This window comes from Fusarium solani (assembly GCF_023522795.1).
Source record: "Fusarium solani strain SB1 chromosome Unknown bctg00000000, whole genome shotgun sequence".
Taxonomy (NCBI): domain Eukaryota; kingdom Fungi; phylum Ascomycota; class Sordariomycetes; order Hypocreales; family Nectriaceae; genus Fusarium; species Fusarium solani.
This window is the reverse complement of record NW_027072157.1, coordinates 2,715,053-2,732,031: the sequence shown is the minus strand read 5'-3', so window position 1 is coordinate 2,732,031 and position 16,979 is coordinate 2,715,053. Positions and strand designations below refer to the sequence as shown.

Here is a 16,979-nt window from a genome sequence, read left to right as displayed (position 1 = left end):
CGTCTATTTCCCCAAGTTTGACCAGCTCTTGGGTATGCACGAGGTTAACTACCCAAGGATCTAGAGCCTCGGCATTCGTCTAGCATCCATAGGGAGCTCGTATCAAGAACTTCTGCCCGAGAGGCGGCTCAGCACTCCTGTGAGGCTATTTTTAAAGCACACCCAGGCCATAAGGCCAAGGCGATCTAAGCCCAACTCTAAGCGGTTGACAGAAGGCTGACAGCTGCCTCACTGGTTGCCTCTTCCTTGCCCATATCTTCTCTGATATCTTTGCTCGTCACCAGAATCTTATCAACCAGTAGCAGCGCCTGTACAACCAACCACCGTCCAAATCCATAGACTATCGATAGTACGACATGCCCTCTCCCCATCCGAAATGCGCATACCCATCTGCCGCCTCCAAAAAGGCATAACCTGTGATGGCTTGCATTATCCGGCACCTGGGCATGGGAGTGCGCTAGTCGCGCGTGGTGCTCTAAGTTGAGGCCGGACTCTTATTAGGCGAGATCAGCGACCAGGGAGGGCCGTCAATTCATCAAGAGGTCGGCCAAATCAGAGGCCATCTCGAGAAACGAAAAGATCCATCTGGGCCCGATCCCCCGGTAGATACAGTGTCCCCCGTCTCTGCCCGTCAATCTGGGCGAATGTAATAATTGCGTCCCCGTGTTGCGCGGCGCGGCGCCGGATGGAGATGGAGGGATGTCATGATGGATGATCATGGGTTTGGGTGGACGTTGCCTGGTGCACTTGTTAGTCCCCCCGTTGGTAGGTTGCTTCCATGAGCCTCGTAACCGTAACCTTTGGACGGCGTCTTCCATTAGCAGATCTAAATAACAAGTAAATTTGCCGGATCAAGTCCAGTTTCTTTTTCATTGAATCCATCTTTCTTGGCTCATTGGAAGTTTCTACCTTTCAAAGCCGAAAGCCGCCCTTGTCCGGTCTTCCATTGCGCAAGGAAGTTGTACCCCGTAGATTGGGCCTGCTGTCCATTGCCTCCTACCCTTCCAATTTGGGACTCCTCATCTAAGAGGCCTCGGCCAGCTTCTCAGTCGAATTTCCCAACTTTTTCTTTCTTTTCGACTTCTTTTTCATCCTCGGGTGTTCAATCACGGCCTCTCACACTTTCATGCAGCCAGCCAATCTTTGCCGCGTCTCATTCTTCTCATTCCGGCTTTCTCCCTCCGAAACCCTCCCCCTTTTTGTCCCCGCCAGAGACGCATCGGTCCCTTTGGCCCATCGGATGACACTGCGAGCATTTGATGAGAGGGCTGCATCATACGCTCACGCTGCTTTCACGGCCTTACTTTTTCTTGTCCCTTCTAGGCGACGACGCTTGACGAGAGCACCTTCTATTACCTGCCATCCAAAGATTTCTCTTGCAACCGATCTACGTTGCCGACACGGTTTGCGCCATCACTCTTATCCGTCTAGGAGGTGCTCCAACTCAGGCCTGCAGCTCCTACTCTACCCAGGAAGGGACATTTGACTGCTCATCACAGCTCCGACAGGGAAGCCAGCCTCTCGCAGCAGCCATTGCTACTGTCTCCTGCAGGAGGCTACTGGGCTTTTCGCAGGGCGCCCACCTCCAATCGCTGCGGCAGCCTGCGCTGCATTTCCCGCTCAGTGGCCACCCAGTGACCCTCAGACCTTGGTCGTTATCTCCACTCGGCTCTGGCTGACAGCGGCTCCCAGCCCATCCATCGCATCCTGTATGTGTATGTGTATGCGTGTGAGCGTGCGTTCATCCAGTCAGTCAGTCAGTCCATTACTTGCACCGGCACTGGCCTCCTGCTGCGCCTGTTGCAGTACCATAGACTGTGGATAATACATGGTTGGGCCCAAGTGATTCGTGGCACTGAAGACAGGAGGCAAGACAAGACATTTGAGGGAGACAAAGAGGGAGGACTCTGCTCTCAGCTCAGTGCATGAGTTCGCCCCGCGCAAACGCTCATAAGCCCCGAGCCTCTCACGTTTCATCACGGGCATTCAATCTGTCCTGTTTCCCTGTCTTGCCATCTGGAGAAAACAGAGAAAAACTCGTTTCCGAATCTCAAGCGCCCGGCCTTGTCGAGCCCTGGTTGCTGGTCCCTGGACTTGATCCTGAACCCGAGCCTGTCCTGTCCGCGCTTTAACCTGGCCTGGCCCGGCCAATTCTGGTTGCCCTCGCCTTCCGAGGGCGCCAACTCCAACGATTAGATGAGCGCCAGCCATTCGAACGCGACGGCTCCTGCAGTCGAAAACAGCGACTGGGCGTCAAAGGCTGATCCGTTTTTGATAACTCCTGCGACAAGCCCTGAGGCTAACCGATCTGCCGACGTGGGCCACGACGAGTGCGACGGCGGCTGGGGCCATGATGCCCCCGTGGGCGGCCTGCTGAAATTCGCTGACGTCCCTAGCCAACTATCTCACCTGCCCTTCAACCCCGGCTCGAATGATCCCTCCTCCACCCACGCCCCGGATCCCAATCCCAATTCCAGCTTGCTCACCTCCTCGTCCTTTGCAATCGACACGACGACAACTTTTCTCAACTCGCCTGCCACCACTTCTTCCACCGCAAACACGACTCCTGCCGCCTCCGCCGCGGTTACCCCTGCCACGACAACAAAAACAACCACCACCGCGCTTCTCACGTACCCTACTCCAACCTCACCCCTGCCACCACCCTCTGGCATTCGCAAAACCTCCCCTGGCTTAGCTGCCCGCCTCAAAGCTCTCGGTTTCGGCTCCCAAAAACCTTCAACGCCCCCAACCACACCGCATCATCCCGATCACATCGGCCGCCTCGACGAACAGCACCTGCGCCTGCTTGACGAGAAACATCAGGCGGGTTCGGTCAAGTCGGTCATCGCCCGGCGTGGTCGCCCGTGGAAGGGCGCCGGCGCTTTGTCCTCCTCCAAGCCCGCCGCCCACGATCCTGCTCTCGACTTACCGCCCTTCAAGGTGGACGACAACGATTCCATCGTTACACTATTGCCTGAGATCAGGACCCCCGAGCCCCTGGACATGGATACTCAAAAGTATCGTCTGCCCGACCATACCAACGGCAATGGAACAAAGGTCACCCTCGATACCCGTCGCGAACACATCGAGCGCACAACATGCCCTCCATCCCCCGACGATGGATGCGTGCCTCCTCCTCCTCCCCCCAAAGACACTCCTCCCATCGTAACGCCTGCTCCCGCCACACCTCCAACAGACTACGTTCCGAGCCTCAATTCTTACTTCACCCCTGGCCATAACCGTCCTGGATCCATCTACACCTTATCTCGCGTCTCCTTTGCCAACCAACTCGCCCAGTTGACATCATTGCAGCTTCCCGACGCCGAGTCGCTCTCCAGCCAAGTCACTGCCATCCCAACCGCCCAGGTTGCCGCTAAAGCTCTTATCAACGCTGCCGAACAGATCAGAAGTTGGATATCCAAGGCATCAGAGGTTGTAGATGGTCTTGACAGTGAGGACGATGTGGAGTGGGCTGCTGCTGGAGGTCGAGAGGGCCTGGCCGAGGTGGAAAATGCCATTACACGCTTCGAGGAGCTCGTCAAGGCCTATGTCAGCGCCATCGAGCAGCTGCAAGGCCGCGATGATGTTTCCAACGTACCCCTCAGCGACTTGACTCGAGCTGTCACACAGATGGAGTCCATCATGCAGGAGTGGGCCAAGATCCGACGAACACTACAGACCGTGAGGGTACAGGTTGAGATCGCCATGGAGTGGGAGGAGCTCTGGAACAATGTCCTTGGAGATGTCCAGGGCGAGATGGACGAGCTGAGCAGGCTGGTATTTGAAATGGAGGAACGTCGTCACAAGAGTCTCATGGCCGCAGCCAGTGCGGACACGGTCGATATCGGAGATCTCGAAACCATCGTCGAGGAGAATCCTCACCAAGCATCCAGACTGCAAGCGCCGAACCGCTATAGCCTACCCGCCTTCCCTGTTACCCCTAACTCTCCCGGCACTGGCACGCCAACCTTGTCGCAGGACGACTCCAGCCTCCTGGCTCTTTTTGCTCGTATGCAACCTCTGAGAGCTTCTCTGGATTTCCTTCCCATGCGACTGTCGATGTTTGAGGCGAGGGCCGAGCAATCTTTCCCGACGGCATGCGAAGAACTCAGTATGCGACGCGAGGGTCTCGATGCTAGCTACAAGAAGCTGGAAAAGGATGCCGAGTCGCTGCGCAAGGAGCTCGGCGAGGATCGATGGGTTATTGTCTTTCGTGGCGCTGGTCGCCAAGCCCAAAAGATGCAGGAGTCTGTGGAGCGCTCGCTCTTTAAGCTCAGAGAAGCTGCCGATGCAGGACTGCATCTGACAAACCAGCCTGCCATGTTGAAGAAGCTGGAAAGCTATGAGGCCAAGAAGACGCATTATGGACCGGCCATTGAGCGTGTCTTATCCATCATCGAGAAGGGAGTCAAGGAACGCCTGACTGTCAATGGGGAGATTCTCCGCCTCCATACCGACATGCAAGCTAGATGGTTGGCGCTGAAGCATCAGATGAAGGACGCCGAGTCCTTGATTGACGAGATTCACGCAGACAAAGGCCAGCAGCTCCGGGATTCCATCTCTAGCATGCTGTCGAATGACCACTCGACCTTGGGCAGTGGAAGAGAGACACCAGGTAGCTCGCCACCTTCTTCAGTCATCATGTCAAGCCTAGGCATGGATCCTCATACACCAAAGTCGAAGCCTCCAAAGATGCGAGCCACGCCCGGGGCCAACAATCGGCCGATCCCTTCGAACCGGCGACATTCTTCCCTGCCAGCACCCACATCACAAATCGGTAGGAAGCCTGGTTTCTCTCGCCTTTCCACCGTCACTGGTTCTTCATCAACAACCAACTTGGCTCCCCGTCCGGCGGACAAACGACCAGAATCCACGCTCCCTCAGCGTCCCCGTTGGAATGGCTCGACGAACACGTCAGACGTTGACACTGGTCACAACTTCAAGCCTCTCACACTTACCACACCCAGTCCCTATGCCAAGAAGAGCCCTATCGCGCACAAATCAGCTGGCTCAATTACACCAGGGTCGAGCAACTCGAAGCTGCCGAAGCTACGGAGTCCTCTTGCTCGCGCCTCGTCGGAATCCCCCAGAGTCGAGGACACGCCCACTAGAACTGGACACTCGCGTCTTTCGTTCCGAGAACGACTTGCATCCCCTGGCCCGAGCACTCAGCCACTGCCAAAGCCGAGACTTGCGTCCCACAACTCAACGACCGCTCTTTCGGGAAGACGGTCTTCCCTGCAAGCAGCAAGGTCCATTGGAGCTGACGGAGAGAGGCAAAGCAGACCTGCCAGCTCGCTCGCCACATCGTCGAGGAGGACTAGTCTTCTCCCTCAGCCAAAGGCTAGAGAGGGCGAGACTGGCCGTGATAGTCCGCAGGCGCTTGCAGGTGCTCGAATGGCGATGCGAAGAGCTCCCCCACTGGAGCCCAAAGACTTGAAGCCAAGATGGCGACACTGAAATCCTTCCTATCTACGAGCAACAACACAATCACCACCCCGAATATTCAGGAGACGGCGACTTCTCCTGGATATATGTAACATCATGTTTTACCAATTTGAGTTCATTTACAATCCCCTCGAGACGGCACATACACACACAACATATGTTGTTGGTTCAGGGGTCGCAGGAGCCTGGCGCGCCATTTATGAAAGACCAATTTTCTTTTGAACAGCAAGGCGTATCAGGTTGAGATAATGGCGGTCGGCGGAGTTTCAGGAACGGCTCTTAAGGGATGACGGCCTTGAATCCCCCATTCTTTTTCCCTTGTGAGCACTTTGACGTCGGACGTGGCGGTTCAAAACTCTCTCTGAACGCTTTCTTTATTTTCTTCATGCCAACTCAATGATGCGCTGTAATTACGGTGGAAGGAAGGGGACAACCAAACAAACAAATGTGCAGCGGTACGGTACAGTACGGTATCTTGGAGGGCTGATTATCGTTGAATGAACAAGTCAAGTCAAGCGCTATACCATTATCACATCAGATCATACCCACACCCAGATGCTGTTTATCATGAGCTACGAGCCTAGATTGAGGGCTTCTGGAAAGGAAAGGACAGGGAAGGGTGGGAAAGGAAACGGGAAATAATTTAATTCAAGGAATCCCGGAAATAAAAAGAAAAGTGTTCGAATTGTGATGTGAATGGTTCCTTCATTCAGTCGTGATATAACCGTATTTTCATTTTCGTAATGCGTTTATCTGGGCGAACCCCCTTTCGTTAGGGGCCACAGCTATGTAGCTAAGTGCCAGGTACATGATGTAGTAGTAGTAGCAATAGTAGTAGTAGTGCTGGTTGTGATAGGTATAAACGGATGCAGAGACCTCCCTGTTCGTGAGAGGCATCATCCCCAAAACGCCATGCGTGGTGTAAGAAATATCAGCAAACCCCTTTCCTTGATCGCCGCCCATGCAGAACAAATCGCCATGAAACTCCTGTCCTCACACTGCAACCAGCATTTCTTTCTCTGTGCTCTCCAGAGCTCCCCCCTTTAGCTTCGTCGAAGAAAAATGGCCTTAAAAAGTCATGCATGCCATTGAGATATCATTCGCTCTCCGTGTCAACTCGGCCCTCCTCTGTAGTCGTCATGATCGAATCTCAGAGGCCTCGAAACAACCCCCTTCCTTTACGCCGGCATCGCCTTGATGCCGCTCTTTCGCTGCTGCGGCTTGCTGGCCGCCTTTGCCGCGCTGCTGGTGGCCTTGGCAGCAGTCGAGGTCCCGCTGGCCTTGCGAGTAGTGCCGGTGTTCTTGCGCTTCGTCACTCCGCCTGTCGACTTCTTGCTAGCCCATTTCTTGCCGCCCCCCGAGTATCGTTTGTTGCCGCCTCCGCTCTTGCTGTACGACTTGGGCTTGCTCGGGCCAGCCTGGCTGCCGAGATTCTCGAGTCTGCTGTGCCACTCCTGAACGGCTGCGGGTTGGTTGGCGCCAAAGTAATGCGAGTCCTCGCCGTCCTCTTCTTCCTCGTCCATCTCGACTTCGGAGCTGATCAGATCCACAATCTCCTGGCCATTGGCACCAGACTTGCCAGGATCCATAATCTCGCAGTACCCGTTGTAGTGTCGTTGCAAGATGCGGAGGATCTTGGGCCCGTGCTCCTTGACTTTGTCGGGGTCGATACCGGGGATCTTTTTCATCATGGGGAGTGAAGTGGTCCAGTGAATGGCCATGAGCTGGAAGTCCTTCTCGGTGAAGAGTGGCTTTCTCAGATCTTTCCGGTTGCGGATCTGCTCCTCTGCTTTCTTTGCCTCTTGGACAAATCCGTCGACAATATCTCGGTGTATTTCGTCCAAGTCCTCCAGTTCGGTTCTCATCGAAATCGAAGGCCCAGGTTGTCGAGAGGGAGGCCTCGATGGCCGATGGCTTGGCAACTCATCAAAGGCTTCCTCATCATCGTCATCGTCGTCCAAGAATCCTCCATTCGCGTATCGGTTTGGCATGACGGCTTCTTCATCCTCGTCATCACTTTCCACAACACGCGACTTCTTTCTCCGTCGATCGACAGGAGAAGACACGTAGGTTGAGGGCATCGTGACATCCTGATCCTTTGACTTCTTGCTGGCTTTCTTTGACCGGGGCTTGGCCGCCTTGTTAGACGCGCCCTCTTCCGGTACTTGGATCGACAGCATCAGCTTCCGTTGTCCTGAAAGAAACAGACGGTACGTCGATCCGAGCCGCAGATACTGGATTGCCATGCCGTGGTTGCCGACCTGGTTGTCTTCGTGAAAGGCCTTCTCGGCCGATAGCTTGTCGATGACTCGGATCAGCTCGTGCTTCTTAAGGCCCTTTGCCATGCCATGCCAGTTGTCTGATAGCTGTGCCTCGTACTGGGGGTATTTCTTCCCCATGAGAATGTCAGCACACTGCGCCGGTGTGATTCTGTTCTGCGCCTGGACAACCTTGATGGCAGCAATGGCATACTCTGAAAAGTCCTGCTGCTCAAAGATCAAGCCGGCCTTGCAGTTGTCGCAGGTCTTGTTGCACTGCGCCCCCGTAAACTCCTCGCCAAAATACCGAAGAATCTCGGCACGTCGACAGTCAGATTTATTGTCACAAAAGGCCGTGACGCGGTTCAGCATAGCCATCTGTCTCTCCTTTTGTTCATGACTTCCGTCGCCATCAGCGATCAGTCTCTTCAGGACCCTTATGTCCTGCTTGCCGTAGAAAAGAATGCAGTCAGACGGCTTGCCATCTCTGCCTGCCCGACCAGTCTCCTGATAGTAACCTTCCAAGCTCTTTGGAAGTCCGTGATGCATGACAAACCTCACATCAGGCTTGTCGATGCCCATTCCGAACGCGATTGTTGCAACCACGATCTTGATCTCACCCCGTTGCCAGGAATTCTGCACCTCGACCTTTTCCTGAGGGTCGACGTGTGCGTGATAGTGCCTGGCCGCGATCCCGTGTTGCGAAAGGCTCTCTGCAACCTTCTCTGCATTCTTCCGCGAGATGGTATACACAATCCCACTCTGATTCGGGTACTTGGACTGGACTAGCGAGGCAATGGCCTCAATCGTCTTGTCATTGGTTGTCTTTGGACGAACTTCATAGTACAGGTTCGGACGGTTGAAGCTCTGGCAAAACGTTTGACAGTTGTCCATCCCAAGATTGTGTCTGATATCGACAATGACGTTCTGTGTCGCCGTGGCAGTGAGTGCCATTACTGGCACTCCAGGATATCTCTGCCGGACTTGGCCCAAGGTCTTGTAGTCTGGTCGAAAGTCATGACCCCATTGACTGACACAGTGAGCTTCATCAATGACAAGACGCGCAAATTTGCCCTTGCTATGGAGTGTTCGCATGCCATTGTTGAAGGCGACGTTCTTGCTGACCATCTCTGGCGTAACATACAAGAGCTCGATGAAGTGCTCAGGGCTCCGCTCCTCAAAGGCACTCATCACTTGTCTCTTGTACTGGGCTGAGCACTCGCCATTGAATGCGACAGCCTGTATGCCCAGGGCTTTCATGTGGTCCACCTGATCTTGCATCAAGCTGAGCAGAGGCGAGACAACGATGGTAACACCTCGAGTCCTTCCACTCTTGATAACAGCCGGGAGCTGGTAGCAGAGCGATTTGCCACCACCAGTTGGCATCAGGACAAAGGCATCCTTGCCCTCCAGCGTGGCATTGATAGCCTCGAGCTGGTTGTGGCGGAATCCCTTCATTCTAAACCGGTCCTTGAGCATTCGCTGGACATCGGGTGACCATGGGTGTCTCATCAGCTCAGCAGGAATCGATTCAGGGGCCACCGAAGGCAAGGGTCTCTTTGACGAAACTCTGGACTTTGAGTTGGGAACAACATTGCCAGAGGTCTCCGAGAAGATCTTCCTCGCGTTTTGCGAGACGGGAGCATGGGACTGACGGGTCTCGTAATCCTGTGCAAAGGCAAGCATCTCCTCGTCGTCGCTGAAGTCACTGAATTCATCGCCAGCGCGGTGGTGCATCGCCTGAGGGGTTCTTCGACTGCTAGTGTTGGCCAAGTTAGTCGTAGGCCTAGCCGCTGGCCGGAACTGAAACTCGTCCAGGTCAGAAAAACCATCCCCCGCGCCAAACTCCGCTTCTTCTGCTTCCGCAAGTATAGGGTCCACCATCATGGATCTCGGGGTTAGTCTTGAAGTGTTTGTGAACTGTCTCGGGAACGGGGCAGCGGAAGTGTCAGCATCCTGAGAGAGAACACTCGCCACTTGAGACGCCTCGATTCTCGAGCCTGGAGGGTTCCAGTGAGAGGATCTAGGTAGTTGGGTCTGATGGACCACTTGCGTCCCTGTCTCACTTGCCGGTATTGTATCCCTTGACGGCATTGACATGTTGACGCTGCTTTGAAAGATGGGTTGGGTGCCCATTACAAGAACCGGTGTGGGAGCAGGGGGCTGTTGGACACTTGCCAGGAAGCCAGCAACGTCCAGTCTAGAGCCATCGATGGTTTTGAGGAGGGCTTCTTCAACCTCCTGAATCTCATCGGTGAGATCATCGAGTCGAACTTCATCCTCGTCCGTATCGATACCCTCGGCGTACGCTTGAGCAATCTGCTGGGCAAGCTCTTCTCGTTTCCCACAAAGTCCTCTATACTCCTCCGCGGGGCCCCCAAGTTCTTTGATGGCTTTCTGCTGCCGTCTAAGCCGCTCCTTCTCTGACTTGACCTCACTCCGCTTCTCTTTTGGCCATCGCTCGTTGATTGCTCGCATAAAGTTCTTGTCATTTTGCTGGATGAGCTTATCAACAAACTCGCTCCATTTAGCCAAGGTTGATGAGTCTGATGCCAACTGGGCAAGGAAAGCAGGAGCTTGGCTCGATCGGGGAGGGGCTTCGCCGGAAGAAATTTCATCATAAGAAGCGTCAGGAGCTCCTCTGGTTGTCTGTGAGCTGGTCGCTGCGGGTGCAGATGCTTTGAAAGCAGTTGTCACAGGGGAGGCCTGACGCTGGGAGGACGACTGAGAGCCCACATGGGCTGCAGGGAGAGATGCTGGTACGGGTTGTGCCTCGGGTGAGGTGCGGCGCTGTGAAGATGATTGGAAGTCTATCCTGACTGCAGGTGCTGGTGCCGGTGTCGGCTGTGTCTTGAGTTGCACTGTTTTAACAGTGGAGGCCTTGAGTGTAGCTAAGGAGCTGTTGTGAGAGGGTGGCGTCATGAACTCTTCATCCGAGTCGGGGATAACCAGTTCATCTGGGTCCATCTGCATTCGAGGGGAAGAGACTTGGCCTGGCGTGCCGGTTCGGAATCTCCAAAGCTCTGGGAATCTTTCAGGGGACTCGTCGCTCTCTTGGTGCCAGGTCGAGACTCGAAAATGGATGGTATAACTTGAGGGGATCCTTCACGAGCCAGCTGACTGCGCACCCGTCTTGAAGGCGACCGTAGGATCTCCTGGTCCTCCTCGCTGATTGGAGGGATCTCGGCCGACGAAGGGTTCTTGAAGCCATCACGGGTTCGGCGTGTGCGAGTGCTGCGTGAGCCATCCTTCTGACGTGTCCCGGATCGGCTTCCGGGGCTTGGGGCAGGAGGGTCGGTACCAAGAAGCTCATAGACATCTGGAAAATCACCCAAGTCGCTAAATTCTTCTTTGCTAATTTCGTTGCTCTTCCGCTTCCTGCCACTAGACACAGGTTGTGCTGGCTCGGGCCGAGTCGCATAATCTTCGCGCCAGAGTTTCACATCGCTGCCAAACGACAGTGAATCGGAGGAGACAAGGACATCATCGGTCAGGTCCATGTACTCAATCTCATTGGCCTTGAGCTCTGGAAAGTCGGGGGTGCGTGATCGAGGTCGGGACGGGGCGGGCGTCTTCAGTGGCGGCAAGCCAGATAGCTTGCTTAGTTCTGGGGTTCGTGCGCCTACGAACAAGTTAGATTTGACATATCAACAGTCTTGTGTACTTACCATTGTTGGTCTGACCGACAGGAGTATCTTGTCGACTGAGGCGATTGGGGGTGATAGAAGAAGGGGTAAGAAGCTGTTGGGGTCTTGAAACCAAGCTGGGCTTCTTGGGCTTGGAGCTCGACATGAGACGGGCCATGGTGTCGTCCTCCAGTATCACCTGGTCCGTATTCCGCAATCCACCAGGCCCGCCCCGTCCATTGGATGAAGTCGACGCGTCGTAGTTTGTGTTTGTTCCGTCCCCTGGCTGAGCCGGTGGCCCAGACTGAAGAGTCTGTCGTCCCTGCGAGTCCGAGCGTTGCGATTGGGACAAGCCGGTCTGGGAAGCGTCACTGCAACTGGGAAAAGTTGGTGTTGCAGGCTTGAAGCGGGCTTGGTCGTTCAACAGCCAGGACAGGTGCTCGGAAAGGTTGTTGCGAGTCATGAAGCCGACACGTATATGTCGGAGCGTCTTTCAGCTGCCTTTTTGGAAAACATCGAGGTGCTCGTGGCTTTCTTTGTCCGGCATGAGAGGGGTGAGCTTGGAGAAGGTCAGCTTGTTATCGTGACCCAGGCGGCCGTGATGGCTGTCCCGCGCGTCACGCGTCAGTGGATCAGTGGATGCGAGAGCACGTGATTCATTCCCACCCGTAAAGTGCTGATCATTGAATCAGGCAACCGACATCTCAGCCAAGACAACGCCACAACATGACTCTTGTTTGCAGTATGCATCATACATCTATATTTCTTTGAGTTGTCGTCTGCCATTGCATGATTTGTGCAGCACTTCGGATTACACGGCGTTGCGGGTAAACACTGCTCCCTTTGAAAGAACCCACGGGTAGCCTACTGCTGCAGGTAGCCATTGATCCAATGAACTACTTGATGGCACTTGGAGCATTATTGGACGTTTAAGAGAGACGTATACAATATTCAGGGGAAATTTTACAACACTCCAACATTATAGATACAAGCCGATTTCCGTCCTAAGCATGTCCCATGTCCGGGCTCCAGTAGATTCCCCCAAAGATGTCCGAAAGATATAATCAATGACAGTTAACGAGAAAGCTCGTCAACTTGATGTACGAGGAGCTGATACTCAGCTTCGAGAAGATCTTCCTGGTCCGCAATGTCACCCGTGGCAAGCAAGTCTTCCAACATTTCACGGGCAATGATGCCCCGATCCTCAGCCTGACCAGGATACCTTACGGCTTTGCGGGCCTCCATTATCTTTTCTGTCTTTCCCCCGATGATTTTGTGATAACCGAGGAGCTTCGCCTTCAGATGCTTGCTCCAGGCATCTTCCTCCCAATCTGTCGATGCATCAATACCTACCATACGACAGATTCGCTGGGCCACCGTTCCCAGGAAGAATGGCTGAGTCACGAATTCCGGATCATTTTCCAGATATTCGACAAGCTCATTCAGCCCCTTGAGTTCCATCTTTGTCTGCTCCCGAGCGTCATGGATGATGTCCAAGACACGGACGACGGTTCGATTAGCTTCGTCAAGCCCTCCAACATCCATGTCTCGGAGTTTGTTGCGTGCTTCTCTCCAGCTCACGGAAAGCACCGGCGCAGTGTGCTGTAATGGAACCAAAAGCTCGGCGAGCCTTACGAGACTCATCATTGGGACCTTCGGTGGCTGAGGAACAGGCGCGAGTGTGTTTCCGTGGGAATCTTCGCCTTCAAGAGACTTCCGTAAAAAAGGAACAAGGGAGTTGTCGACATCAAGCCGAAATCCAGAACGAATCTCGATATCCCCGGAAGATATCATCTTGTTCAAGGCGGTCTTCATCTTTGATAGCGCTTCCCTTGTGACCCAGAAAGGCGTATGATGCTGTACCGAAAGCTCCCACTGCCCAGATAGGGTCTCATATTCGTCGACAGGGGGCCCTAGGGTTCTCTGTGGTAGTTTAGGTGCTTGCCAGATAGGCCCTATGACAGTATTGACGCCAAAAAGTGACATGGGGCCTGGAGAATTGGGAACCCGCAGCAGGCGGATATCAGCCTCTTTGAGATAGAACGCCTTGCCGCTGAAACGCCCATCGGCAACAATTTCAGGCATGGCGATCCTAATTAACTTTCTATCCGTGTACTCATACGAGGGTAGGCCACATGAGTAGATGTTGTCAAAGTTGATCAAAGCCATCTCGATAGCCGAAGGGGGGCAAACGGCAACATGCCTGTAGGCCACGGGATCTTGGATCCTGGCATGGAGGCAGGGAAGATGACAAATCTGGCCGAAGGAGGAAGTGTGGATGATTTCGCTTTGACACGAGCGACAAGGTCCTTTATCTCCTCCGCGTCCAGAGTTGCCTTCTCTGCCGGGTAAGACTCATCACTCGAATGTGAATCCCGGGAGAAGAAGACACGCATAAAACGAAAAGGGTGGATGTACTCAAGGAGTTCCTTCTCTTCGTGGTGGCGAAGCCAGTGTTCAAACCCAAGAATGAATCGGTCAACCGACACATTCTGGATCTTGACACCTTGACCCTCGGTCAAGAATGCCTCCTTCTGAAGGTTCGGGTGCGCTCTGATGTCGCACCAAAGCTGAACAGCAAACAGCATGGACTTGATGGATATGCTATCATGTGGATGGGAGCTGGAAAACTGTCGAAGTTTGTATAGCAGCGCTGAAGGGTAGACCAGGTTCGCCATGTATGGCGCCTTGTAGAGGAAGCTCGGTTGGCGTGCTTCGCCTCTGAACAAGAACAACTGCGCATCTGGAAGCATGCGAGACTTTGGGGGGTTGGAAACCGATTGCTGGCGAGTAGGATCGAATAGCCCGTTAATTTCCTTGGGTTGGCAGACTGAGAGGGCATGCCTTGGTCCATCAATGCCACTCTTGTATAGAGGGGTGCGCTGGACGATGTGTGGGTGACGGCGGTAGAAGAGAGAATTCCAAGAGGCTTCTAGTTGTCCATAGACTAATTGGGCACTGCTACCTTCGAAAGCATCGCAGAGTGTTCCGTCTGTCTCCATGGCAGCTTTCATGGCGGAGATGTTTCCAGGTACAGCAGCCGGGGCGGTCAAAATGACTTCGGTACTCTCGATACGACCACCAGGCACCCGCTCCAGTTGGCATCCTATTGACAGATCGTCCGAGACAATAGATGGAGGGGCCTCCACCGGAGCGGCTCGAAGCAATACAGGTGTGAGGTTGTACATCGAGTAGCCCACGAAGAAAGCACCGGGGCGAGCCGAGTTTTCGTGAGATTTCCTGCCTTGCTTGTGTGCGAGGACAGGAAATATCATTTCCTGAAACTTCGAAGGCTTCCTGGTTGTGCTTTTGGCGTCTTCGTCGAAGTTTGCTCCATCCTAGAGATCGCAAGCTCTTGGTAAGACGTCGAAGGCGACCCAGTCCCGAGCAATGGCTTCGTGCCGTTCGTCTTGGGTTCGAGCCGATGCGAAGTGAGTGGTAAACTTGAGCGAGCTCACTGTTTCTGCTAGCTCGTATTTGTCGTCAACCTTCAAGCATGCGCTGCCTGATGCAGCGTCCATGATGATGCGTGTACCCGACCAGCGGGGGTTCTCGACTGAAGGCATGTCGGCCCGGTGGATTAGGTGCGCGATACTGGAGAAAACTGGAAATTATTAGGAAGGCATGTTTGGGTTTGGTTGGAAATGCTTACCTCTGGGAGATGGAAAACTAGAATCTCAGGTTGAAGGGGATGTGACACCGGGGCCATCGGATGTTTCAGCCCTACCAGCACGCGAGGAGGAGGCTATATGCACATTCACGATTTCCTGGCCAAACCAATATTCAGAAAATAGATGAAAAGTATCGGCAACGTCAGTTCGCCATGGTAGGGCGCTCCAGCGGACGAAGGCGTTGTGGAGAGTGGAGGAAACGAAGAAGATGATGTGGTGAGAGTTGCTAAATGAACTGGGTAGTTAATCGAGTGAAGATCCGGTGCAGGGTAAGTGAAGCAAGAGAGCAACCTACAGTGATCGGAAGATGTGGAATAAATGGGCTTTCATAACGAACAAGTGACACTGTCCGTATTCTGCTTCACATCAGTACAAACGGCTCCTCTATTGCCATGAGCGACTTGTGTAAACAACCTAGGCACATATCGATGAGAGCTATACAAATTGTACTTATTGAGCCAAAACACTTGAAGTGAGGACGGCAAAGCTCTTCTCCGAGCCAAGTAGTACCATCCAAATAGCCCATCGACCTAGATGTTAATAGATGTCTAGACCAGCTACCCTGGGGGAGGCAATACTGAAAGAACACTCAAAAAGCACTTTTTCAACCCGCCTAGTCTATAGGTAGATAAAAGTAAGTAACATGTGTGAAAAGAGCTATCTTATTGAGTTTTCACAATAAATATCATACTCTATCCGTAAATAGTTGTTTACCACACAGCTTATCGTGTTGAAGCCTTATTGGCCCCTGCATTCATTTCACGAAGGTACGTCTTCCAAATTGACTTACAACCTCACAAATAGCAAACATCAAAGCTGACCCTCGAAGACAGAGAAACTTGACGAGTAAAAAGAAGGGACTGGACGCTTAGGTAGGTTTATTCACCACGGGACCCTGGCGTTGGAAAGCCCACTCACTGTCTTCTGACGAGGTTAGTTCCGTGATTTCGAATTAGAAGTCTTGGCACAAGATCATCGTTGGACAAACCAAGGACGGTGGCTTTTGACCCGCCTCGAGGCGGTATTAACGGAACGGAGTGGTTCCCCGCAGCCGAAGCTGAATTGTTTGCGACGGCGCGGGAGTGATGGTGGATGAGATGAATGGAAAGCGGTCAATCATACGATAGGGTCAATTGCCGAAGACCTGCTGAGTGAGAAAGAAGTGCGAGATGAAGTGCGAGATGGAGTGTGAGAGGGAAGGTTTTCTGCCTGGGGATGGTGTGATGGATGCGAATAGCCCCTCACCGAAAGGATGGCCATGGAACTTGAAGCATCATTGTCTTATGCAGTGCGAATTCACGATATATCACCAGCGTCAAGTTGTTGAGCGTGATGTTGATCAACTTGCCAAGAGAGGTTGGCGATATTAGCCAGGCACCAGCGGGGCCATGAGCCTCTCAAGACCCCCCCAAGAGCTGTGTAGCCTGCAGCAAGCACCTCGAAATGAGGTCTTACACGCTGTGATCACGGGCTTTCGCGCGTCGAATCCTCGCTGCTCCAGGCAGCACAGCCCCCTGCAACTCGCAAACTGCCACCAATGCGCGCCGCAGACGCGATCTAACCATGTTGCTGCTAGCTCGGCATCAGCTCGCTGGAGCTTAACTGGAGCTTCAGCTTTTTATCGCGGCCAACGAAGCTGGAGGTGCCAGGTACTCCGCATCGCCATGCCGCCAGCGGTGTGATACGTGTGAGGCGGGTGGACGGCTTCGGTATAGTTGACATGATGGCTCAACGCACGGCTTGGTATAAAGGCCTCCAGTCCCCTCCTCTTCGCTCGAGATGAATTCTTCTTGACCAGGTCACTGCTCATTCAATCGACATTATCATACCACTACTTCTCCAATTGTGACCTCACCAAGCTCCTATTCGCATTGTATCACCAACTTGCATCGCTGGATCTCGGCGACTGCCCTTTTTGATTCCCCCACTTACACCTTCCTCTCCTCAACTCAACCTGACCTCATCTCACCGTTTTT

General features: G+C 53.6%; 4 protein-coding genes across 4 annotated transcripts; 1 reads left to right on the top strand and 3 right to left on the bottom strand.

Moving 5' to 3' along the window:
* Positions 1 to 2,196: 2,196 nt before the first annotated feature.
* MRS44_000865 (uncharacterized protein) lies at positions 2,197 to 5,460 on the top strand (the record flags this gene model as incomplete). The annotated part of the gene is made up of 1 exon (XM_046267538.2): positions 2,197 to 5,460. The coding sequence occupies one exon, from the start codon at positions 2,197 to 2,199 to the stop codon at positions 5,458 to 5,460; it is 3,264 nt and encodes a 1,087-aa protein (XP_046138761.2).
* Positions 5,461 to 6,626: 1,166 nt separating this feature from the next.
* MRS44_000864 (uncharacterized protein) lies at positions 6,627 to 11,795 on the bottom strand (the record flags this gene model as incomplete). The annotated part of the gene is made up of 3 exons (XM_065624222.1): positions 6,627 to 10,759; positions 10,828 to 11,328; positions 11,375 to 11,795. The coding sequence occupies 3 exons, from the start codon at positions 11,793 to 11,795 to the stop codon at positions 6,627 to 6,629; spliced, it is 5,055 nt and encodes a 1,684-aa protein (XP_065479926.1).
* Positions 11,796 to 12,406: 611 nt separating this feature from the next.
* On the bottom strand, positions 12,407 to 13,417 carry MRS44_000863 (uncharacterized protein; the record flags this gene model as incomplete). The annotated part of the gene is made up of 1 exon (XM_065624221.1): positions 12,407 to 13,417. The coding sequence occupies one exon, from the start codon at positions 13,415 to 13,417 to the stop codon at positions 12,407 to 12,409; it is 1,011 nt and encodes a 336-aa protein (XP_065479925.1).
* Positions 13,418 to 13,491: 74 nt separating this feature from the next.
* Positions 13,492 to 14,898, bottom strand: MRS44_000862 (uncharacterized protein; the record flags this gene model as incomplete). The annotated part of the gene is made up of 2 exons (XM_065624220.1): positions 13,492 to 14,670; positions 14,791 to 14,898. 2 exons carry the CDS (start codon positions 14,896 to 14,898, stop codon positions 13,492 to 13,494), a joined length of 1,287 nt encoding a protein of 428 aa, XP_065479924.1.
* Positions 14,899 to 16,979: the final 2,081 nt, after the last annotated feature.